The following is a 24,624-nucleotide window of genomic DNA, read 5'->3' as shown; positions in this document are numbered from 1 at the left end:
TAAAATAAAAACAAAAAATGCTCGGTAGGTCAAGCAGTACTGTACCTGGGACTACGGGAAGTTGATGTAGTGCATTTGTGCCTTGGTTGCTTTTATGAGATGGTATTCAAAGAAGATTGTGTATTTGGAATACAGTTTTCTTGACTGTACTGTTTTACATATCTTTGACGGGCACTAAAGTAAGTCCACAAGCCTAATGGGGAACTATTCAACCTATGATGCCTCCGTTCCAGGACTAACACCATCCCAATTCCAGTGGTCAAGCTGCTGTGCTGTGACATAATTGGAGACTGATACTCCAAGTAACTGCTGACTCGTTTACTGAAACCTGTGACCTCAGACTCAGCATCTACAAGAGAAGGCCCAGCCTGTATCTATTGTACAACTTTGCCTTCCGAATAAAAAGATTCACAGCAGAACCCTAGAAATCTTAGAAGGCAGACATTAGTGACGAGTCACATTCACAGCCAGTTAAAGAAGACCACCTAATAATAAAGACCTCAAACTTATCAAAAAAACCTCTTGATTATCTGCACAGCAGTGATCCTACCCTCCTAGGCTACTGTAACTTGAACTACCTTATAGCAACAAACCAGAGACACTAGTTTTACTGGCCTTGCAAAATCATCCAAATCTACCAGAAAGAAAAGCAAACTAATGTCCTCTTTTAGACCAAATTCATGACGTCAGCAGCCTTAATTACACCAGATCAGTTGTGTCAGAAAGACCACGTCCATGTGCTTGACGCTAGACCTTTGAAACCGAACCACTATTTCAAAGTCCTGTCCTGGGAGGAGTGTGCAATTTGAACTTAGGAAATGGTTCTGTGATACTCTCAAAGCCTCGCGAGAAAGTGCAACAGTCCCACTAGTTCCGAGCAAACCGTGGCCCAGGTGAGAAGCAACATGTGGGATGTCACTGTGAACCTTGAGGCCCTGCATAGGAAGCACATGGAAGCCCACTCTAAATGGCAGAAGGAGCCACCACTTTCTGAAGTAATCTCCCATTATGTTGGCTTCTTCTGCCCCAACTGTAGAAGAGTCTGCAGGTCCCATAATTGGCTTATCAATCACTTTATATAATTCTAATTTATTGAGGTACAGTGCAGAATAGTCTCTTCTGGCACTTTGAGCTGCACCTCCGAGCTTCCTCCTGATTTAACTCTAGCCTAATCACAGGGCAATTTACAATGACTAATTAACCTACTAACTGGTACATCTATAGACTGTGGGAGGAGGTTAAGCACCTGGAGGAAATCCACACAGTCACGGGGGTGGGGGAGTGTATAAACACCTCACAGACTGTGGTGAGAATTGAACCCAGGTTGCTGGTACCATAAAGAGTTGTGCTAACCACTGCGATATCGTGCCGCTTTGAACCCATAGAAGTGAAAACAAGCCAATATCTGTTAATGCCTCTGAGGACCTAACCTGATCCCAACATATCGTTGCAGCTACAAAGAAGGCAAGGCAGCAACTATATTTCATTAGGAGTTTAAGGAGATTTGGTTTATCACCTAAAACACTCAAAAACTTCTCAGATCAACCATGGAAAGCATTCTGACTGGCTGCAACACTGGTTGCTACCGTATCGGATCGAAGTAAATGCAAAGGGTGGTAAAATTAGACAGCTCCATCATGGATACTGGCCTCTGTAAGATTCAAAATATCTTCAAGGAGCGATGCTTCAAAAAGGTGGCATCCAATATTAAAGACCCCCTTCACCCAGGATATGCCCTCTTCTCAATGTTACCATCGGGAAGGAGATACAGGAGCCAGAAGGCACACGCTTAGCGATTCAGGAACAGCTTCTTCCCCTCTACTATCTGATTTCTGAATGAACAATGAGCCCATGAACACTACCTCACTATTTTAAAAAAAAATTGTTTTTACACTACTTATTTTAATTCCACTAATGTACATACAGTAATTCATTTTGTTTCTGTATTCATCATGGATTACATTGTACCTCTGCCGCAAAGTTAACAAATTTCACCAATAATGCCGGTGATATTAAACCTGATTCTGACTCTGCAACGCCAATCATCTGCCTGAGAGGAGGGGATGTTACAGGAACCAGTACTGGAATCTCTCCACTTACGGTGTATGATAATGGATGAAAATATGGCATAACATCATCCACATCTACTCATGATATAAAGCTACTTGGGAGAGTCGTCAACAAGGAAGACATACTGTATACTCTGCACAGTCAATCGACAGAGTCACAGGCTTTTTATTATGTGCCAAAGTGATTATGTGTGATAATTTACTTCCATGTGGAGAATAGAGAGGCACTATTTCTATAAATGGGAAGAAGCTTTTAAATACAAGTTCACAAGCAGAAAGTCAATATTAGGGTAGATCGATCAAGCCTTCAAATAGAATGTTTGTCTTTGTTTGAGGGTTTTGGAATACAAAAGAGAATCAGAATCAGGTGTAATATCACCAGCAGGTGTCGTGAAATTTGTTAACTTTGTGGCAGCAGTACAATGCAATACAAAATAATAGAAAAGAGAAATAAAACTGTGAGTGTCTTATATATAAGCAGTGCAGAAATAGAAATAAATAAGTAGTGAGGTTGTGTTCAAAGGTCCGATGTCCATTCAGAAATTGGATGGCAGGGGAGAAGTGAAGAAATTTTGCCAGAGCTGTGCAGAGCTCTGGTGAACAACACACTAAGTATTGTCTGCAGTTTTGGTCTGTGTACTCAAGGAAGGATATAATTGCCTTGGAGACAATGCAGTTCAGATTCATTAGATCAGCCCCTGGGATTTTCATATGAAGGAAGATTGAATAAGGTTACCCCATACTCACTGTTGTGTAGCACAATAAGAAACGATCCCTGAATCTTTGATTTAGAAAGGAACTGACAAAGCTCGGCTGAGAAACTATTTCCTTTGGCTGATGCCTAGGGCATGAACTCAGGATAAGTGATTGATCATTTAGAATGCAGAAGTTCTGTGTTAATAGACCTTTGCATATGGGATCAGGTGGGGGAAATGGATCAGCTGTTGTTTCACTGTACAGCAGAATAGGATTACATTCTGTTTCTTAAATATTTTGATCATTTTAGTGCCATTATTTGTCTAAATTGTCTTTCTAAAAGTTAACATTTACTTCCAGTCCTGATTATAAGATCTGAATTTATATTATTCCAGTAATATTATTAACTAAAGTATGAATCTTAGTCTGACAAACCTTACCTTCCTAATTCCATGCTGGTTGCTCTGATTTCTTTACAGATACTGTTTTGGCTTTGGGCTGATTTCCAGGAATTGTCCAGAGTTGATATAGGGAGGGCAAACCTGTAACTGACTCTAGAGTAGATTTACTCCTCTCTTTTTTAACAAACTATGTTGGCTGGCTTGTTCCCAATGGTATTACTGAGAAAGCCCCCCTCTTCAAGTATTAGACTCATTAATTAAGCAGAGACTAGCCTTACAACGTTGCTGCTCAGTCAGAAATAATGTCCAGTCATATTTTTGCATAACTAAAGCCCTGGAGTTTCCACCCAGTACTGCCCCTCTGTATTGAAACTGTTAGAAAAGCATTGCCTTTTTTGGGTGTAACGCTCACTGCTGATATTTATCTTATCTTTGGGCTCTTGCAGAGGCTGAGATGGAGTGTGTGTTACTTTCAGGGACATCTTTGCAGTCTGCCTGCCAGATGCTATGCGGGAGCGCGCCTGGTTTCCATCATTTATCGGTACATTCTCGTCCTGCAGATGGATCTGGAAAAACGTTCCATATGCAATAGGCTATTGCCATGGAAGGAAAGGTCTAATCCATCCATTTATCTTTAAATGGTAAGATAATCAAAAGTGAAAAGTCTGGGTTTTCAAAATGCAACTAAGTCTTGGTCAATTGGCTGTGAGCTTGAATTCTCTAACGAGAAGAGAACAATTCTTGGCATTTACAGTCTCAGGTCCTACAGAAGTATTCTCAAACCACTACTGAATTCAAGCCACAGAAGGACAGGTGATTAAAGATTTGTCAATGACGTAGGTTTTAATCGATTCCTCCTTCCGGTGAACAAATCTGCCTGCTTCCTCTATTCCCCACTCGGACCTTTCATTTCTTCTCACCTGCCTATTCCTTCCCCGTGGGTCCCCTCCTCTTTCCCTTTCTCCAACTGTCTACTCTCCTAACCTATCAGATTCTCTCTTCCCTTATCCCTGACCTTCCCCACCCACCTGGCTTCCAGCTCACCCCTTTTCCCATATTATCCTGTCATCTTTCCCCGCCCCTTCCTTCTCTGTCCTGAAGAAGGGTCTTGGCCCAAAACATCGACCTTAGATTCACTTCCTTAGAATCTGCCTGACCTGCTGAGTTCTTCCAGTGTTTAGTGTGTTGCTTTAGGTTCTAAGGTGCTTCTTATGAGGAAGGAAGACAGGTTCAGGGAAGAATTTCTACAACTGCAGGACCTTGGCATTTGAACACATAGCCACCACTTGAGAAGTTATTAAAACTGGGAACACACTAGAAGCCAGGATAAGAAGATAGGACAGGATGTTGAGTGAAATTGTAGGAAGGGATAAGGACTTACAGGTGTTGCTGATCAGCAGGCCGCAATCTTAAAGGATCAGCAGCAACACCTCTGCCACGATTATCCTCAACATCGGCACTCTACAAGGTCTCATCCTGAACCTCCTACTCTTCTGCCTGTACACTCACGTCCGCGTGGCTAGCTTCTTGTTTAACTCCATCTACACGTTTGCAGATGATCCCCGCGCAATCGGTCGTTCAGGATGGAGTCAGAGAGCCTAGGGACATAGTGTCAGCAAGACCAACGAGCAAAGTCATTGACTTCAGGAAGGAGAATAGTGCCCATGCTCCTGTTTACATCAACGGCGCTGAGGTCAAAAGGATTGAGACTTGAAAATTCGTGGGAGTGAACATTGACAACAGCGTCACTACTTCCTCAGGAGGTGAAAGAAATTTGGCATGTCCTCTTTGACCCTGATCAATTTTTATCAATGCACCATGGAAAATACCCTATTTGGGTGCATCATATGAGGACTAGACTATAAAAGCAACAATGTAATGTTGAGACTTTATAAAACACTGGTGGGTCTCACTTGGAGTATTGTGAGCAGTTTTAGGCTCCTTATCTGAGAAAGGACGTGCTGACACTGAAGAGGGTTCAAAGGAAGTTCACGAAAATGATTTCAGGATTGAAAGGCTTGTCATGTGAGGAGCTTATGAGGGCCTGTGCTCACTGGAATTCAGAAGAATGAGGGGTGACCTCACTGTTGAAGGGTCTTGATAGAGTGGATATGGAGAGGATGTTTCCTATGGTATGGGAGTCTAATACCAGGGGACATAGTCTCAGAATAGAGATGAGGAGGAATTTCTTTAGCCAAAGAGTGGTGAATCTGTCAAATTGAATCCCACAGGTGGCCAAGTCATTGGGTATATTTGAGGCAGAGGTTGCTAGTTTGTTGATCAGTCAGGGCATGAAGGGATATGGGGAGAAGGCAGAAGATTAGAGTTAAGAGGGAAAAATGGACCAGCCATGAAGATATGGTGGAGCAGACTCGATGGGCCAAATGGCCTAATTCTGCTCTTGTATCTTATAGTCTTATGATCACAGTTTGGTATGGCAACTGCTTTGCCCGTGGCCACAAGAAACTGCAGAGGGTTGTGGGCACAGCCCAGCACATCACAAAAACCAGCCTCTCTTCTGTAAACTCTGCCCATACTTCTCACTGCCTCAGTAAAGCAGCTAGCAGAACGTTCCCACCCACCCTCGGCTTTTGTATCTGCTATGTATCTCCCGGAAGATACATAGGCCAGGATTAAGAACAACATCCATCACACTGCTATGAGACTATTGAATGTTCCCCTATTACCATTAAATGGACTCTTGACCTCACAATCTAACGTTGTGTGGTCTTGCACCTTACTGTCTAATTGCACTGCACTTTCTTTGTACTATAACTCTTCCTTTCTCTGCTATTGTTGCATCTCGTTCTACCTGAATGCGCCATTGTTATCAACTGATGTGTCTGAAGAGTGTGCAGGAAGAAAACTTTGGTGTAAGTGACACGAATGAATCTACCAATTTACAACTGTGGGCTTCTAGGGCTGATTGGTCTGGAGGAGTTACATGCTTTCTGCTTTCCCATCGGGTGGACAGGACTGAATGGTGAATATTCACACCAATCCATTCACAGCATAATGCCTGAGCCTGCTTACACACAGACCTTGATCCACACTGATGCCAGATGCACCCTTATAGTGTATTATCCGTACCTGGTGCCAGTTCTGTGGGGATTCGTTAATCTTCTTGATGGAGCCAGGCTGCAGTGTATTAATAAGTCTTAAAGAAAAGGAAATGCAAGATTAAAACTTTAAATGTCAATACAATCGTTCCCCAGCTTCTGAACATTTAAATTAACGAAATTACACTGTAATGCTATTGACTTTGAAGTGTGTGTCTTCAGTGTACAAAGCCATGACCCACTTTACTGAATAGTACACCATGCACTGGAATACTCTGCCCCTAAATACCTATAGTTATCCCCCTTTATTCAAAAGCGTCCGCCATCAGAGACCCCCAGCAACAAGGCCATGCTCTCTTCTCGCTGTTGCCTTCAGGTAGGTCTGGCACCAGCAGGTTCAAGAACAGCTGCTACCTCTCAACCATCAGGCTCTGGAACAAAACGGGATAACCACACTCACTTACCCATCCACTGAGATGTTCCCACAGCATCTCAGAATATAGTATTAATGATAAGACTCTTGGCAGCGTGGAGGATCAGAGGGATCTTGGGGTCCGAGTCCATAGGACACTCAAAGCTGCTGCGCTGGTTGACTCTGTGGTTAAGAAGGTGTATGGTGTATTGGCCTTCCTCAATCGTGGAATTGAATTTAGGAGCCAAGAGGTAATGTTGCCCCTATATAGGACTGTGCTCAGTTCTGGTCGCCTCACAACAGGAAGGATGTGGAAACTGTAGAAAGGGTGCAGAGGAGATTTACAAGGATGTTGCCTGGATTGGGGAGCATGCCTTATGAGAATAGGTTGAGTGAACTTGGCCTTTTCTCCTTGGAGTGAAGGAGGATGAGAGGTGACCTGGTAGAGGTTTACAAGATGATGAGAGGCATTGATCGTGTGGATAGTCAGAGGCTTTTTCCCAGGGCTGAAATGGTTGCCACAAGAGGACACAGGTTTAAGGTGCTGGGGAGTAGGTACAGAAGAGATGTCAGGGGTAAGTTTTTTTACTCAGAGAGTGGTGAGTACTTGGAATGAGCTGCCGGCAATGGTTGTGGAGGCGGATATGATAGGGTCTTTTAAGAGAAGTTTATATAGGTACATGCAGCTGAGTAAAATAGAGGGCTATAGGTAAGCCTAGTAATTTCTAAGGTAGGGACGTGTTTGGCATAGCTTTGTGGGCCGAAGGGCCTGTATTGTGCTGTAGGTTTTCTATGTTCCTATGTAACCAATGATCTCAATTTAAAGACTCTTTACCTCTTTATCTCATGTTCTCATTATTTATTGCTATTTATTTTTTCTTGTGTTTGCACAGTTTGTTGTCTTCTGGTTGATCTTTTATTGATCCTGTTATAGTTACTATTCTATAGGTTCTCTGAAATGGAAACACCTCTTTCTCCTTTATTAGGGAGAGAGGAGAGAGAGAGAGCCTGTGATATGTCAAATATTGGGTGAAAGCCAAGTCTTTGGGGTAACTGCAAGTCTGTGTCTTTGCTGTTGCTTTGCTCACGCTTGAGTGCTCGACGGCGGGTGCCGATGCATTTTTTTGCTGGTGGGGGGGAGGGGGGATCAATGCTTACTGCCACTTATGCATGTGAGGGAGGGGAGCTGGGGAGGGACTTTGGGGTTCTAACATTTAACTATCGTTCATTCTTTGGTGCGCTCCTCTGTTTTTGTGGATGGTTGTGAAGAAAAAGCATTTCAGAATGTATATTGTATACATTTCTCTGACATTAAATGTACTTTTAAAACCTGAAACTTTGAATATGCCCGCAGGAAAATAAATCTCAGAGTTGTATCTAGTGACTAGATGTACTCTGATAATAAAATTTACTTTGAACATTTGAACCGTTTTGTCCAGCGTTGTCACTTAATGAAATATTTTTAAGCATGCATTCCTTTTGTACATCAAAGGGAAATACTGAGTACTCAAGCTTTGGTAAAACAATGTTTCCCCAAGCCGCAGTTGATGTAACTCACTGGTGGAATAGAGCATCAGCAACAGGAGTGGAGGGGTTAGCTGCAGAGTGATGGAGATAAAGAGGGACGAGCAGTTGCAGTTAGAATCACATCGGTGATGGGTCAGATAGGGCAGAGATTCTGTGGAATGGAGGGCTTGAGATCAATTGGTTGCTTGCCAAGGAAGACAAACGCTGAACGGGGCTTTATAAGGTCGAAGGATGCTAACAGTGGTAACAAAATTTGGGAGAAATATACTCGAGGCCAGAGGTACAGTGAAAGGGCTGTTGTGATTGGTAATAGATCACGCAGACTGAAGGTGTGTGTTAGCTGCAGTAGGAAGTCTTGTAAAATGTACACTGGAGCAGTGTGTGGTTCGGATTTGCTTACTTGCACAGTACGACTCCATTCTTCAGCCCATCCATTAGGTTTTCAGATATAGTGACTCCAGTCACATCTTCAATCCACCTCCGGATATCCTCATCTCTTTGTGGGTCATATTTCTGGGCAATCTGCAGGTCACAGGGAAACCATGTGAACTTTCTTGAATTTAGAACCCACGACTGGGCTTGAGTGTCCCTAGGCCTCGTACTACATCACATCAGCTGAACCCCTTTCATGTCTTCGTACCATTATATGTACAGCCCTGTTATTCCTCTTCATGTTATCCCTACGTGCCTCTGCCTACAGCCTTGAGCACCAAACTTTCAAACACCCTTTTTCTATACTCCCAAACGTTTTCTAAATCCATCGTCGACCAAGGTCTTGTGGGCCCTCTGGTTTCCTTCGATAAGATATTAAATAAATGAGTGCAGAACAGGAGTGGACATCACAAAGATGGTAATGATATGGAGGAGCGATGAGGAGATTTTGAAAATGAATGGTGGGAAACGGAGGAGCCGGCAGAGATTTAGGTGCTCAAATAGCTCCAGAGAGAAGATAAAGGGATAGGGATAGACTTGGGTCTCAGGCTCAGGGCCTCAATCCCACTGCCTCAGGGCCTTGGATCTTGGAGTCTCAGCCACAGTCTCAAAACTTCAGTCTTCAGCCTATTTCTCCACCCTCCCTAACTCTGAAACATTATCATCTTATTTGAAAGGCCTTGATGGAGAGGATGTTTCCTATGGTGGGAGGGTCTAAGACCAGAGGACACAGCTTCAAAATAGAGGGACGTCCTTGTAGAACTGAGATGAGGAGGAATTTGTTTAGCCAGAGAGTGGTGAATCTGTGGAATTCTCTGTGGAGCTGTGGAGGCCAAATCTTTATGTATAGTTAAGGCAGAAGTTGATAGATTCTTGATTGGCCAGGGCATGAGGGGATATGGGGAGAAGGCAGGAGACTGGGGCTGAGAGGAAAATTGGATCAGCCATGATGAAATGGTAGAGCAGACTCGATGGGGCCAAATGGCCTAATTCTGCTCCTATATCTTATGGTCTTATTTATTAAACTTTGATTTTCAAATTATTGCTGTTTTCAAATGTCTCCACGGCCTTTCCTCTCCCCATCAGTGCAGTCACCTTGCATCCAAGAACTCGATTTCTTTCCACTTCTGGTAAGCTGATTGTGAAACCTCCATATTCAGTCTGTGCCAAGGGCCCTGCTCTCAGTTTGAAGGGTTGAACAAACCCACTTAGGCCCTTGGCATCATGAAGTGACCCCCGGGTGGCCTCCAAATCTTCAGCTGCCACCAAAAGGCCCCCATTTAGGGAATGAAGAAGGTGAGAAGGGAAGCTGGTCAATTTTTCTCTCACTCATTTCACTCTTTGCTTCCCTCTCCCTCCTGCTCTTCCTCACTTACTCCCTCCGTCCACACTTTTAGCCTCATCGCGGATTTATTTGGAGCCGTCTCGAAAGCCAGCAGCGTTTTGCTCTCACTTTGTGGGTTTGTGTTTGGGGGCGGCGCAGTGGCGCCCGCTGCTGTCCACAAGGAGTTTGCATGCTCTCCCCGTGACCACTCGTGTTTCCTCCCGGTGTTCTGGTTTCCTCCCACATTCCACAGATGCACAGGTTAGGGCTACGAAGTTGTGGGCAAGCTACGTGGCTGCCGGGAGCGTGGTGTCACTGGCAAGCTGCCCCCAGCACATCCTCAGACCGTGTTGGTTTGTTGCTGCAACGACGCATTTCACTCTTATGTTTCGATGTACACGTGACAAATAAATCTGATCTTTATTTTTAAACAAATGGTTGTTTTAAAAAAAAAGGTTAGCAGTTCCACTGTGCTCCAGAATGCTGAGTGAAAACTGACACGTAGGCCTAGAGAATTGGGAACAAGGAGATCCAGGGCTCGTCCCAAGTTCGGTTCCAGGCCAGGGGAGCTTACTAGCAATCAACACATTACCCGTGCCTGGAAGCACAGACATTTTTCTAGGCGGTTATTTCCTTCCCGTCGCTGAGACCAATCTCCAGCTCTGCCCGACTGCGCCCCTTCCTGATCTCGTACGCTGCTGAGCCTGCATCCATTTCTTCTCATTCCAACGCACTCCTGGCTGGCTGTGCCTTTTCACTGTTCAAAGCTATGCCTTCTGTGTATGAGCACACACAGGCCCCCCCCCCCCCCCATTTACCACTCAGCTGCTTGCTGACCTGTATTGGGTCCTGTTCAAGCAGCCCCGATTTTAAGGCTGTGACTTTTTTCCCTCAGATCTCTCCAAGGTCTTGTCTCTCCTTAACTCTGTGATTGCCCTCAGCACTACATTCCTGTGAGCTTCTCTATGTCTGGCCTGCTGATACCCCTAGTCTTCATTATTCTACCAGTGGCATTTATCTGCCCTCATAACTCATCACCTGGCTCTGGTGAAGGTCTTTGGAGGTGCTCTATAAATGGAAGCTGTTTTGGCATAACTACCCTGAAGCTGCTTGATGGTGAGTCCAGATGTTTCATATTTAAGGCCATCGGACCATAAGATCTAGGAGTAGGCTTAGGCCATTTGGCCCATCAAGTCTGCTCAGCCATTTTATCTTGTCTGATCCACCTCCCCTCTCAGCCCCAATCTCTTGCCTTCTCCCCGTATCCCTTCATACCCTGACCAATCAGAAATCTATCAACCTCTGCCTTAAATATACCCAATGACTTGGCCTCCACCGCCACCTGTGGCAAAGATTTCTGCAGATTTATCACTCTCTGGCTAAAGAAATTGTTCTTCATCTCTGTTCTAAAAGGACGCCACTTCATTCTGAAGCTGTGCCTTCTGGCCTTAGGCTCCCCCACCATAGGGAACATCCTCCTCACATCCACTCTTATTGAAGTCTTTCAACACTCAACAAGGTCAGCTGTCACTCTTCCGAATTCTAGTGAGTACTGAACTTCCATTCGCAAGTGAAGCGATTCAAACAGAATGAAGTTACCTTCATAGAGCAATTGAAGGTTTAGTTCAGGGAATACTTGTAGATAATCTTAACAATTTTTCTAAATTAATCCAAGTTGACTGTGTACCTCAGTAGTATTTGCTTTTAGCGCAGATATTGATCCTCCACTTCCAAACAACCTCACCCCCACATCTGGATCGGTACTACTAGTGCCAAGGACTAAAGTTAGAAACTACATGAATGTCGGATCCAACAACACACACCGATCACACATACATCTGAAATGTTTATCAGACTCTTCCAGTCAAGCAGCTTACAGCTGTGCACCTCCGTAATAGAAAACAGATTTTATGACACCAAATCATTCAAAAGTTTTCCCTTTTCAAACACAAGTCGCAGACTGCAGTTCTGCAGAATCTGTCCTTTAAATAGGACCTGATGTTTGCTGTTTGTATCTGCAGAATCAATACCTCAGAAGGTTAAATTCCTCCAGTTGGCTTAACTTCCCCTGCTCATTTCTGCTGGCCACATTTCATTCATTGACAAGCTGGCTAATATTTAAAGGAATGTTTGTAGAGATTATCACGTCAGTGCTTCCAGAGAACAGTAGAGAATATGCCCGCACATCTGTCATGCTAATAACTATTAAAAATCAGATGTGACTTCATAACGGAAGGATTGAGGAGACTGTATTTGCCGAGCACCTTTTGACTAGCGTCCTTCATTCTGTGCTGAAGCAGTTTCCATGCTTGTAAAAATTAAGGCCAGTGCTTACCTTGCGATTCACCTCTGCCGAGAGTCCATAAGCAGGTCCCTTGTTGAAATGCGCTGACATCGTTGAGCTGCAGAGGAAATTTTATTGCAGACTTATAATTCCAGAGAGCCACTGCCTGCACTCACCCTTGTCAGTTCTGGAAGTCTCACAAAATTCCCCAAACTTTTCAAACTCTTGAATTAGTTGGATCTGAGAGTGCTTCCTTATTGGTTCAGAGGACAGCCAATTAGGTTGGCTGACAATTCCAATGACGCCGGCCTATTGGAATTTGAGAAACTGTCGTCATATTTTCCATCTTGGTTGTTTATGTTGGATGTGAAAAGAGATTGGTTTGATTTTGCAGCAGCATTTTATACATAGAAAAAAAATTTGCAATTTGCAGAATATTAGTAAGAGAATTTCTGTGCTGGAGCCAGCTACGCTAGAGAGCCCATGAAATATCAGGTGTTAATCAGGGCAAACTGGCTGGTCTTTGTAATATCAAAAAGGGCCTTACATGGAAGCTCTGTAATATTACATCAGGACTCCCAGGTCAGCACATGGAAGATGGCATCTTCCATTCCACTATTATAAACTCTTGAATTGAGATCATACACTATGGTCTTTCAGTCTACCTTGATCTGGACCCTGCTATACATTGGTCTGTCTGCATTACATTTTTGTCTGTAACACTATGTTCTGCATTCTCTACTTTTTCTCTTTTGTGCTATTTTGATATAGCTGTGTATGGAATTATCTGTCTGAATGGCAGGCAAAGTAAAGCTTTTCACGGTATCTCAGTAAACGTGACAGTAATAATCAACTACTTGGCTGCCCTGTAATATCAAACTGGGCATCACTAGTAGGACCTGATGTGATACTTGCTCGTTCTTTATCTGCCGTGTCGTATGCCATGGGCGATCGTGGTCTTTCCATGACCATGATTGTTCTTGGCAAATTTTCCTACAGAAGTGTTTTGCCATTGCCTTCTACTGGGCAGTGTCTTCACAGGACGGGTGACCCCAGCTGTTATCAATACTCTTCAGAGCTTGTCTGCCTGGCGTCAGTGGCCACATAAGCAGGACGTGATATGGACAAGCTGCTCATACGACCATCCATCACCTGCTCCCACGGCTTCACGTGACCCTGATCACGGGGCTATAGATTGCCGAAAGGTGACCTGCAGGCTACCAGAAGGAAGGAGTGCCTTACACCTCCTTTGGTAAGACATTGTTTCTGTTATTGTCATTATATCTATAGATATAATAAGCATGCCCACAAGAAAAAAAGTCTCAGGATGATATATAGTGACATATATGTAATTTGATAATAAAATTTACTTTGAACTTTGGACATATCTCCACTCCCCCACCCAATATGATATTACAGTGGTCAAACAAGGTAATCCCTGTAATAACAGATCAGGTCCCAGAGGATGGCCCTGGTAAGATTGTATAGGTAGATCGCAGGGATATACTTTGTGAGGTTGGGTCAATTCTAACTCACTGTATTTAGAAGAATAATTCAAGTTGAAATGTTGTTTTCAATCTAATCTAGGAATTGAGTATGTAGAACCTGCTCAAACATCTCAAGATCCAGTTCCTAGAAATTGGATTAGGCTTTGTTGACCCAAAAAAAAAGGAATATCAGCTGCATGAAATATTGACGTAGCAAGGAATTAGTAGTGTTCTGCAACACCTGCGTTGGTTTCTCCAATGCGTAAAAGACCACATCATGAGGACCAATGCAGTAGAGTAGTTTGGGTGGATTACAGTGAATCGCTTCTTCTTTCGGAATGTAAAGCAGATAGATGGTGGAAGGGGAAGGGAATGAAGGCAGGTGTTACAGCTCTTGTTTTTGCACGGGAAAACGCTTTGAGAGGGGAGCGGGTACTGTGGAAATGAGTGCAGTTGGAAAAGTGAACCAGGGAGTCACAAAAAAGAATGATTATTGTTCTGAAAGGGGAATGGAGGCAAAGAAGGTTGGTGGAGATTATACAGGATGATCCAACGAACAAGGAGGGAGTGGAAGGTGAGGACAAAAGGAAGACGTCCATGCTCTGTGAGCTAGGAGAAGAAATGAGAGCAGGAGAGTGGGAAACAAAATAGATCTGGTTGGGAGCCTGTGAACTGAAATGGATGAGAAGCCACAGTCGTGGAAGAAGGAAGACGTGCCAGGAGGACGTGCGGGAGATGTCATCGTCAGAGTTGCAGAAACTAGGAAAATGGAATGAAGTCTTTACCGGACGCATGGCAGGAGGAGGCGCAGTTAAAGTAGCCATGTGCTTGAAATAGACATTGATCACTAGCCCACCTCTGAGACTGAGACAGAGAGGTCGAGGACGTCACAGAGAGCTAATGATTGATCACGTGTATGTGAAAGGAAGGTGGAAGTTGTCATTAAAGCATTTGAGTTTCGTACAAACACAACAACCAGCACCAATACAATCAGCAGAATACTGGAAAAAGAAGTGCAGACGGGATCTGATTAAGGCTGAAGTGAGGACTATTCCATGTACCTGACAAAGGGAAAAGCAAAACATTGACCCAGGCGGGCTCCTCTGTTTACAGCAGGGGTTCCCAAACTGTATTATGCCAGAGACCAATACCATTAAACAAGGGGTCTTTAGGTTGGGAACTCCTAGTCTACACCATTGATCCGGAGGGAGTAGGTGAGGTATTGAGAGAAGTTCAGCAGATGAGGGCAGGTAGTGATCAAAGACATCCAGCCTGGGCTTCTATTCCTGGTAGAGAAGCACCCCCAAACCATCCTGGTGTGGGATGGGTATGTAGAGAGACTGGATAATATTGTGGAAGTTAACATGCTGAGGAATGGTGACTGCGTGTAGTTTCAGGGGTGTCCTGGATGTAAATGGAAAAGGACTTGAGAATGAGAGAAAGACTGGAGCCCAGGTGAGGAAAAAGTAGGTTCTAAACACAAGAGCTTCTGCAGATGCTGGAAATCACACATACAAAAGGCTGGTGCAATTTCACAGGTCAGGCAGAGTCTATGGAAAGGAACAAACAGTTGTAATTTCGGGCTGAGACCCTCTTAATCAGGGTTCTGTGGGGCAAGAACAGGCTGAAATGAAGAGTTTACCTGAGCAGTCCTTCTTATGATCTCAGGGAAGAAGTAAAGGCAAGCACACATATGGTGGCTGAGGCTATAGGACTGGAATCCGTGGAGAGAAGACGTACGGAAGAAATGAAGTTGGTGTGATTGTCTGCGGAGAAGGTGGCTGAGGGTATAGGACTGGAATCCGTGGAGAGAAGACGTAAGGAAGAAATGAAGTCGGTGATTGTCTGCGGAGAAGGTGGCTGAGGGTATAGGACTGGAATCCGTGGAGAGAAGATGTACGGAAGAAATTAAGTCAGTGATTGTCTGCAGAGGTGACCTGATCTCATTGGTGAGGTAGCACAAGTCTTTAGAAAACTGGTGTTCACCCTCTTAGAAGTCACACAACAACAGCACAGCCCCTGCCAGCTGTTTGGGGTTTGTCTATAGTGACTGGAGAAGTTGCTAAAGTCTGAACAAAAGTAAAAGGGTAATAAATTGCTTTTAATCTTGAAAATATTTCCTGTAGTTTTCTCTAGTGGCTTTTCATTCTTCCTTAATTGTGGTGACAAGAAGTAATTGTATTACACCACTTTGGCCCAACCGTATTTCTGTTACCCAGGATCCCAAATGCTGTACTAACCACTGACTCAACAGACTTTGCCTCTTTCGAAGATTTATATCCTTCGGTCTGGTGCTGGCTTTATAATCGTGCCAGAAGGTTGATATTACTCGTCATCATGCTTTCTGTTACAATAAGCTGCCTCATAATTTTCTGCATTGGCTTCTGCTAATTTAATATGCATCCTCGCAGTAAATACTGTAAGTTACAGCATTTCAAGAGCTCAACCAACTGCTTTTTAAGAATGATGAGGGACTCTACCTTCACCACCCTTTCAGGCCACAGCTTCTGGTCCCCCAGCCACACTCCCTCTCTCTCTATTCTTCATGGTGAGTGACAGCCTGTCAGCCTTCGAGTCCAGGGTTGTAACACGGAAACCGCGAGCTGCTGACCTCCCGTTCTCGCTGTTGTTGCAGGGGCGACCTCTTCCTCTCCCTCACTAGTGAGGGAGAGCCCGTCTGAGATACTGAAGTGTTGGGATGGACTGTAGCTATCGATGGACTCTAGAACAAGGTCTCTTTGGGGGGTGAGGGGGGGGGGGAATTTGCTATTACTTGCATGGTGGGGGTAGGGTTGATGCTTCTGCTGTTGGTGTGTGGGGGGAGCGGGGGTGCTTTGGGGTTCTGATGTCTCTGTTATTCACTCTTTCTTTCTTTTTCTGCTTCGTGGATGTCTGCAAACAGCAGAGATTTCAGGTTGCATACTGAATACATTCTCCGACATTAAACTGAAATTTTTGATCTACAGGTCCTCCCCACTTATGAACGCCCATCTTTTGGGTGTCCTGTACAGCCAAGGACACTTGGTTGGGAGATCGGTGGTATAAATGCAGATGTCTGTGCTGACCTCCTCACTCATTGGGGTCAGGGAGTGTTCCTCCCAGGCCTGCTTTCTCCCCGTCACAGCTGTTTCTATGATCTTCCCCCCAACACGGTTCCTGCTCGTTTCCAACTTACAAAGAGTTTGGGTTGTGGAACCCTGTCATAACCTGGAGAAGGAATATAACCTTTATTTTTTCTACCACCCCTCTTAAATCCCAGTTACTTAACACCTTGCTGTGATATTATAGTCCTCCTATTCACTTTACAACATTTCCCACTTCTCACACCTTGGTTACATTCCCCCTCAGCCAAAAAAGCGCATATATGACTTAACAATCCAGTATGCTTTAAGACAGTTACTTAAATCATTTGGAATGATGAAGCTGGTTATCTGTAATGCTCATCATGAATCTATTAGACTACTGTTAAAAATATTTTATGGATGAATTCCATTTGGAGAAGGAAACCTACTGGTCTGCTTATATTCATAGACGAGTAATGACATTTCACTAACTTCTGAATTTCAATTTAACTAATTATGTGACTACTAAAACCAGCTGGCTGCACAGGGATGATTTGGTGTGTCATATTAAAGGAGTGGGGCAGGGGAATGGGGGTGAATACTTAGGCGATCAATTATTTTGAGTTTTATATCTGTAATTAATTTAGATCACTTTGTAGAGATGTTTTCACCTTGACACAGAAGAGTCTTCTTCTGTTGATCAGTGTCAGAAAAAAGCCAAATTAAATCCAATGTGATACAATGTTGTAAAACAATAAAACATGAAAACTTCCAAGGCAGAGAATGAATACTTTTTATAGGCACTATATGTCATCACATACAACCCTGAGGTACCATTTTCCTGTGGGCGTCTTCAGCAAATCTATAGAATAGTAACTATAACAGGATCAATGAAAGATCAACCAGAGTGCAGAAGACAACAAACTGTGCAAATGCAAATATAAATAAATAGCAATTAATAACAAGAACATGAGATAGTGAGTTAAAGAGTCTTCAAAGTGAGATCACTGGTTGTGGGAACATCTCAATAGATGGGTGAGTGAGTGTAGTTACCTCTTTTGTTGAAGGGGTAATAACTTTTCTTGAACCTGGTGGTGCGAGTCCTGAGGCCCCTGTACCTTCTACCTGATGGCAGCAGAGAGAAAAGCACTTGGCCTGGGTGGAGAGGATCTTTGACGATGCTTCCCTACGACAGCATTTTATATCGATGTGCTCAAAGGTTGGGAGAACTTTATCAGTGACGCACTGGGCTGAATCCCCTACCTTCTGTAGGATTTTCCATTCAAAGGCATTGGTGTTTCTGCACTTACATGATCAATTATTTTGTGTTATATATATATATAATTAATTTAGATCACTTTGTAGAGATCTGTTTGCACCTTGACATGAAAGAGTCTTTTTCAGTTGATCAGTGTCAAAAGAAAAGCCAAATTAAACCCACTGTGATTCAATGCTGTAAAACAATAAAACATGAAAACTTCGGGGGGTGGGGTGAATACTTTTTATAGACACTGAACTAACTACACTCACTTACCTTTCCTTCTATCTTATGATACGGGAGCAGTCTGCACCTCTGTTTCTTCTCCCGGTACACATTGCTTCACAATTCTCGGCACTGAATTTCACTTGTCACTTTTTTGCCAGCCCATCCATTCGTATCTTCACGCAGTCAACACATCTGATTGCAGTCAAGCACTGTTACGTCTGCAGAGTCACAGTGAAAAACTTTGTTTTGCCTTGCCGTCAGTGTGGATTAGTTTCTCACAGCAGTACATTGCGGTGGGGCAAGGGAAAAACCACCACAGAGGGCAGAGGAGCAGCCTGATGACAGTGGTTAGCACGACGCTTTACAGTACCAGCAACAGGTTTCAGTTCTCATCACCGCCCATGACTGTATGGGTTTCTGCCAGGTACTCCAGTTTCCACCCATAATCCAATTGTTAGGTTGGTTAGTCATTGCAAATTGTCCCGTGATTAGACTAGGGTTAAGTTGGGATTGCTGGGCACATGGCTCAAAGGGCTGGTAGTACCTGTTCTATGCTTTATCTCAATCAATCAATCAATCAATCAATCAATAGACAGATAGACAGCTGTTATAGTTACAGAGAAAGTGGAGGCAGACAAAAGCTGCAAGGACATGAGATAGATTGTGAGGTCAAGTCCCCAAGTTCTTCTATCAGGGGACCATTCAGTACTCCTTGTAACAGTGGGACAGAAGCTGTCCTTGGGCCTGGGGGTTCCATGTTTCAGCCCAGTGCAATGGGGAGGAGGGAGAGGGAGAGGGAGAGAATGCTGGCAGCTTTCCTGAGGAGGTGAGGAGTGTAGACAGAGTCTATGGAGGGGAGGCCGGTTTCCATGATGAGCTGAGCTGTGTTCACACTCATTGCAGTTTCTGGCAGCCTTGCGTAAAGCAAAACCATGATGCAGTCAGATAAGGTGGTTCCAATGACACATCTGTAAAAAGTGCTGAGGTGTTTCTATCACTCTTGGCATCTACCTATAAATATGTATCTCTAATGAGCAACTCAAAAGGTGAGAGACTGACTGAGCCCTGTAGAACCCCACAGTGTACAGCTCTTCAGGGGACTATTACCCTTCCCTTCTACGTCGGAGCTAACTTTGCATCCAGCTTGCTGCTTTCTTTTGGGTCCCAGAAGTTTCCACTTTTCTGAACAGATCACAAAGCTCAGCCAGTCCAAGCTGCTCACTTTGCCCCTCTGCCCGCTAAACCCACTTGCCCGCATTAGGACCATATAGATGACCATGTGGGACTCTGTCTACGAGCTTTGCCCACGTTCCTGGAACTTCAGGAGGAGGAACCCAGAGGTCCACGAGCCAGTCCTCGTGAGGGAATCGGAAGTGGAGAGGGTCAGCAACTTTAAATCCCTTGGTGTTATCATTTCAGAGGACCTGTCCCAGGCCCAGCACGTAAGAGCAATTAAAAAGAAAACAAGACAACGCCTGTACTAAGGAGTTTGCAAAAAATTTGACATCTAAAACTTTCACAAACTTCTGTAGATGTGTGGTGGGGAGTACAATGCCCTGCTGCATCACAACCTGGTATGGAAACACCGACGTCCATGAAGAGAAAATCCTGTAGAAGTAGTGGATACAGCCCAGTTCATCACAGGTAAAGCCCTTCCCCCCCACTGAGCACATCTACATGGGGTGCCTGTCCCTGGAAAGCAGCACCTATCATCGGGGCCCCCCCCCCCACCCACCCAGGCCATGCTCTCATCTCGCTGCTGTCATCAGGAAGAAGGTACTGGAACCATAGGACTCACGCCACCAGGTTCAGGAACAGTTACTGCCCCTCAACCATCAGGCTCTTGAACGAGAGGGGATAACTTCACTTGCCCCATCACTGAACTGCTCCCACAACCAATGGACTCACTTTTTAGGAATCTTCTTCTCATGTGTTTGATATTTATTGCTTATTTATTATTATTATTTTTTTTTTCTCAGCCTAAACTGGTAAAGCCTAAGGTATGGACATAGCCAAGCACACTGATTACTCAGTTACTAGGGACTTTTGGACTAGTGGTAGTTGTAGTGGTGTTTAGTATTGTGACTTTCTGAAGATTTACATAAATATTGTCGCGTAGGCCAAATGCTATCGTGTAGTGACTTTCAGATGATACCACTTGTAGATATTACGATTGGAACAATGCACACCCTGTTCGTGTTCCAGTCATACAATTTCATTAAAAAAAAATTCAGCATCGTATTATTTCTTCTTTCTTTCTGTACTTGCACAATCTGTTGTCCTCTGCACGTTGATTGTACGCCCAGCTGGTGAGGTCTTTCACTGATTCTATAATTGTTATTGATTTATTGAGTATGCCCGCAAGGAAATGAATCTCAGGGTTGTATATGGGAACATATATGTCCTTTGATAATAAATTTACTTTGAACTTTGAAATAGCCACAGTAGGAAATGGTTAGTAGTGGAAGCAAACCGTTTAGTGGAGTTTAAGAGGCTTTTAGATAGATACCTGGATATAAAGGGAATGGAAGGAAATGGATGATATACCAGAAGAGGGTATTTAATCTATACTGGCATCAATGTCGGTGCAATATTGTGGGCTAGATGGCTTGTCGGGTGCTGCGCTGCTCTGTTCTAACCTTTCTCTAAGGATGTTCTAGGATTTTTATTGTTCCGTCAGGAAACACTTCCTTACTTGGGCCTTTAGAGGGGCACAGTCCATCTGCGGCTCCGTCGTCCTTCTGAAGTAGATGGTACGGTTGGAGTTCGCCAACGCTTCTGCAATCTGTTACATCCACGGTACAGGGGATTGGCTGACACAGCCTCACCAGAGCCCCGTTGTCTGCCATCTTTTCCCAGTTCCACGTCTCCCGTCAGGTCGGACTTAGGGAGGCCATTTGGAAATCGGTGTAAAATTGACCTTGAAGTAGATGGATTATCACTGCAGATCTGGTATTTTAAGCAGAGCAGTCCCGTGACTTGCATGCCTTCTCACTAGAACCTCAACTGTAGCTGTATCTGGATTTCCAATTAGTCACACGTAGTAGCTCCTGTGTTGGCTGGTGAATTTATTAGGAACATTGTGCTGATTCCTGAAAGACTGTGTTTGTTTTTTTTAACAGATTGAAATTTTTTAAGAGATGGAATGGAAGTTGGGTGACAGTATTTTTTTTTAGCTATTTAGGATGATGGCTAATGAAGCTGACGAGAGATCTAGTGATTTCGAGAGATAGATTGTAAGATACAACCACTTGGAAGGAATAATCCAAACATGTACGTTCGAATAAATTCAACTGCAGTTTAAGTGTTGCTGCAGCAGGTTTCATAAAAGCAGTACAGAAGTGCCTGAGAAATGGTTACAGGAAGTGTTGAGGCAGTTTCTGCTACAAGGAAGAAGCAGTACTTTTTTTGGGTGTGAATCTTGGCTTGGTAGGTAGCAGCCTTGCCGTTGAACTGAGTAATTCAAGTAGAGAGATCTGAGCTGAGCCACCGGTGCAGTCCTTGGGGACTATGTTGTCATCTGCTGCACCATGGGTGTTGAGAACCATCTGCAGGTGCTATTTTGAAGGACAGAATTCTTGGTTATTATTGTCAATACTTAGCAGTATTTTAATCCAGGTGATTCCTGTCTCGGATCTTGCGCTCAAAATAGTTGCCACATTTCCTAGGTCTCAACATTCACTACACCTAACTCATTGGCTGTAAGCAATTTCACAGTATCCTGAGGTGAAGACATGTGCCAGAAAAATGTAATTTATCTTGCTGCCTTTAAAGCTCAAGTGAAATAACTTCTGCTCCATTTTTCCGAGGGACAGGGACAAATAGAGTAATCATCTGGCATCTTAGCTCGGAATGATCAGGTATTTCATTACAAAATAAAAATAAGACTATAAGAATATCAGGTATAGGAGCAGCATTAGGCCATTTGGCCCATTGTTCTGTCATTGTCATCGACATCGGCTGATCCAATTTTCCTCTCAGCCCCAATTTCCTGCCAGCTCCCCATATCCTCTCAATGCCCTGACTAGTCAAGGATCCATCAACCTCTGCCTTAAATATACCCAGTGACGGCCGGTGGCAAAAAATTCCTCTGATTCACCACTCTTTGGCTAAAGAAATTACTCCTCATCTTTGTTCTAAATAGATGTCCCTCTATTCTGAGGCTGTGTCCTCTAGTCTTACGACTCCCCCGCGATAGGAATCATCCTCTCCACATCCAGTCTCGAGGCCTTTCAATATTCAATAAGTTTCAATGAGATCACCCCTAATTCTTCTGAATTCCAAGGGATACTGGCCCAGAGCCATCAAATGCTGCTCATATAAGTCTTTCAATTCCGGAATCATTTTGTGAACATCCTTTGAAACTTCTCCAATGTCAGCACACCCTTTCTTAGATAAGGGGCCCAAAACTGCTCACAATTCTCAAAGTGAGGCCTCACCACTGCCTTATAAAGTCTCAACATCACACCCTGCTTTTATATTCTAGTCCTCTTGAAATGAATGCTAACATTGCATTTGCCTTCCTCACCACTGACCCAACCTGTGACACTATAATTTCCTTTGGGATCAAGAAAGTTTCTATCTATCTATCTAACCTACAAATTAACCTTTAGAGAATCCTGCACGAGGACTCCCAAGTCCCTTTGCACCTCAGATTTTAGAATTTTCTCTCCATTTAGAAAACAGTCTACACTTTTATTTCTTCTACCAAAGTGCATAACCGTACACTTCCCAACGCTGTATTTCAAACTTGTTAGATTCAGAAACACGAAGAGATTCTGCAGATCCTGGAAATCCAGAGCCACACACACAAAACGCAACTCAGCAGTTCAGGCAGCACGAACAGGTGATGTTTTGGGCCGGGACACTTCGCAGGACTGGAAAGGAAGAGTGAAGAAGATAGAGTAAGAAAGTGGGGGAGATAGGAAGTAAAAGCTGGCAGGTGATAGATGAAGCCAGGCGAGGAAGAATGTGGGTGGGGAGGGGCAATTAAGTGAGAAGCTGGGAGGTTATAGGTGGAAAAATAAAAAGCTGGAGAAAAAGGAACTTGATAGGAGAGGACAGTGGACCATGGGAGAAAAGGAAGGAGGAGGGGCACCTGATAGGCAGGTGAGAAGGGGGTAATAGGGGAGCCAGAACGGGGAATGGAAAAACAGAGAAGAGTTGGGGGGTGGGGGGAAGGATATGTTCAAGAAAATTTTGTTCATGCCATCAGGTTGGAGGCTAACCAGACAGAAGATGAAGTGTTGCACCTCCAATCTGAGAGTGGTCTCATGGTGGCAGTAGTGGAGGCCGTGGATTGACATGTTGAAATGAGAATGGGGAATGGAATTAAAATAAATGGCCGCCAGGAAATTCCACCTGTTGTGGTGGGTGGAGTGCAGGGGCTCGACAAAGTTGTCCCCCCCCCCAATCACCGATGTAGAGGCGACTGCAGCTGAAGCGCCAGATCCCCGACAGACTTGTGGGTGAAGTGTCGCCTCACCTGGAAGGGCGGCTGGGGGCCCTGAATGGTAGTGAGGCAGGAGGCGCAGGGGCAGGTGTAGTGTTTGTCCCACTTGCAGGGTTAAGGGTCAGGAGGGGGATCAGCGAGAAGGAACAAATGGATGAGGGAGTCAGACAATATTGTTCTGCCACTTTTCAGTGGCATAATAACACATGAAAAAGTATTAGTCTCTGAGACAGCAATGAACATAAACCCATGCCTCAAACCTAGAGACAGGATGTGAAGAGCTAATGAATGTGACATAGCGTTCTGGTTGTTCAAGGGTTAAGCCAGCCGCACTGATCTGTGCAGAATTTACAACTAATTGAAATTATGGCACTGGTGAGGTTCAGACTGTAAATCATCAGAGTCTTTTTACAGAGTTTCTCTTAACACAACACAGCCTTATAAGTCCTTGTACCTCAGAGCTGAAGCTCAGAGACCAGAAAGAACAAATCCGGGAGTGATCAGACTTTACCCTCAATTCTTGCCAACAGCAGTTGTATAAACACATACTTTAGGAGATTTCAGGCTTTATATGGGTATCAGACATCAGCTGCTAAAGCTCTCACTGAAGACAGATCACACCTCAGCCAGGAGTGGCTTCTGCATGAGACGAATTCATCTGCTTTCCTTTTGCAGAAATCTGTCTTAGCCCACACACTTGCAACCGGCACATTTCTCATGTCTTGCACGTGGGCACGGAAGCTGAGTGAGCCCACCTTTGCGGCTTCCAGCTTGTTGACAGGCGCCAGCGATAAAATAATGAGCCGAGGTGAGAGTGCGTGGCCGGGGCAGCAGGGGTGAATGCCTGTGAACGGTGGGGGTGCTGTCTGCAGCCGAGCAGGAAGAAATGATCAGCAGTCTGAAGCAGGGGGTGTGAGGTTGCATTGTGGTGTG

The 24,624-nt window shown here is 44.2% G+C and overlaps 1 protein-coding gene across 1 annotated transcript in view; it reads right to left on the bottom strand.

Annotated features, from left to right (window-relative positions):
* LOC140740213 (TLC domain-containing protein 4-B-like) overlaps positions 1-24,624 on the bottom strand; it is a 61,122-nt gene that overhangs the window by 6,714 nt on the left and 29,784 nt on the right. Inside the window, exons 7-9 of the mRNA XM_073069269.1 lie at positions 12,256-12,322; positions 8,565-8,686; positions 6,257-6,323 (exon numbers count right to left, since the gene is read on the bottom strand). Coding sequence (XP_072925370.1) covers positions 6,257-6,323; positions 8,565-8,686; positions 12,256-12,322 — 256 coding nt within the window. The remainder of the gene's footprint in view (positions 1-6,256; positions 6,324-8,564; positions 8,687-12,255; positions 12,323-24,624) is intronic.

This window comes from Hemitrygon akajei, chromosome 16, assembly GCF_048418815.1.
Source record: "Hemitrygon akajei chromosome 16, sHemAka1.3, whole genome shotgun sequence".
In the NCBI taxonomy this organism is placed as follows: domain Eukaryota; kingdom Metazoa; phylum Chordata; class Chondrichthyes; order Myliobatiformes; family Dasyatidae; genus Hemitrygon; species Hemitrygon akajei.
The sequence above is the reverse complement of the archived record's forward strand: the minus strand, read 5'-3'. Positions and strand labels throughout refer to the sequence as shown.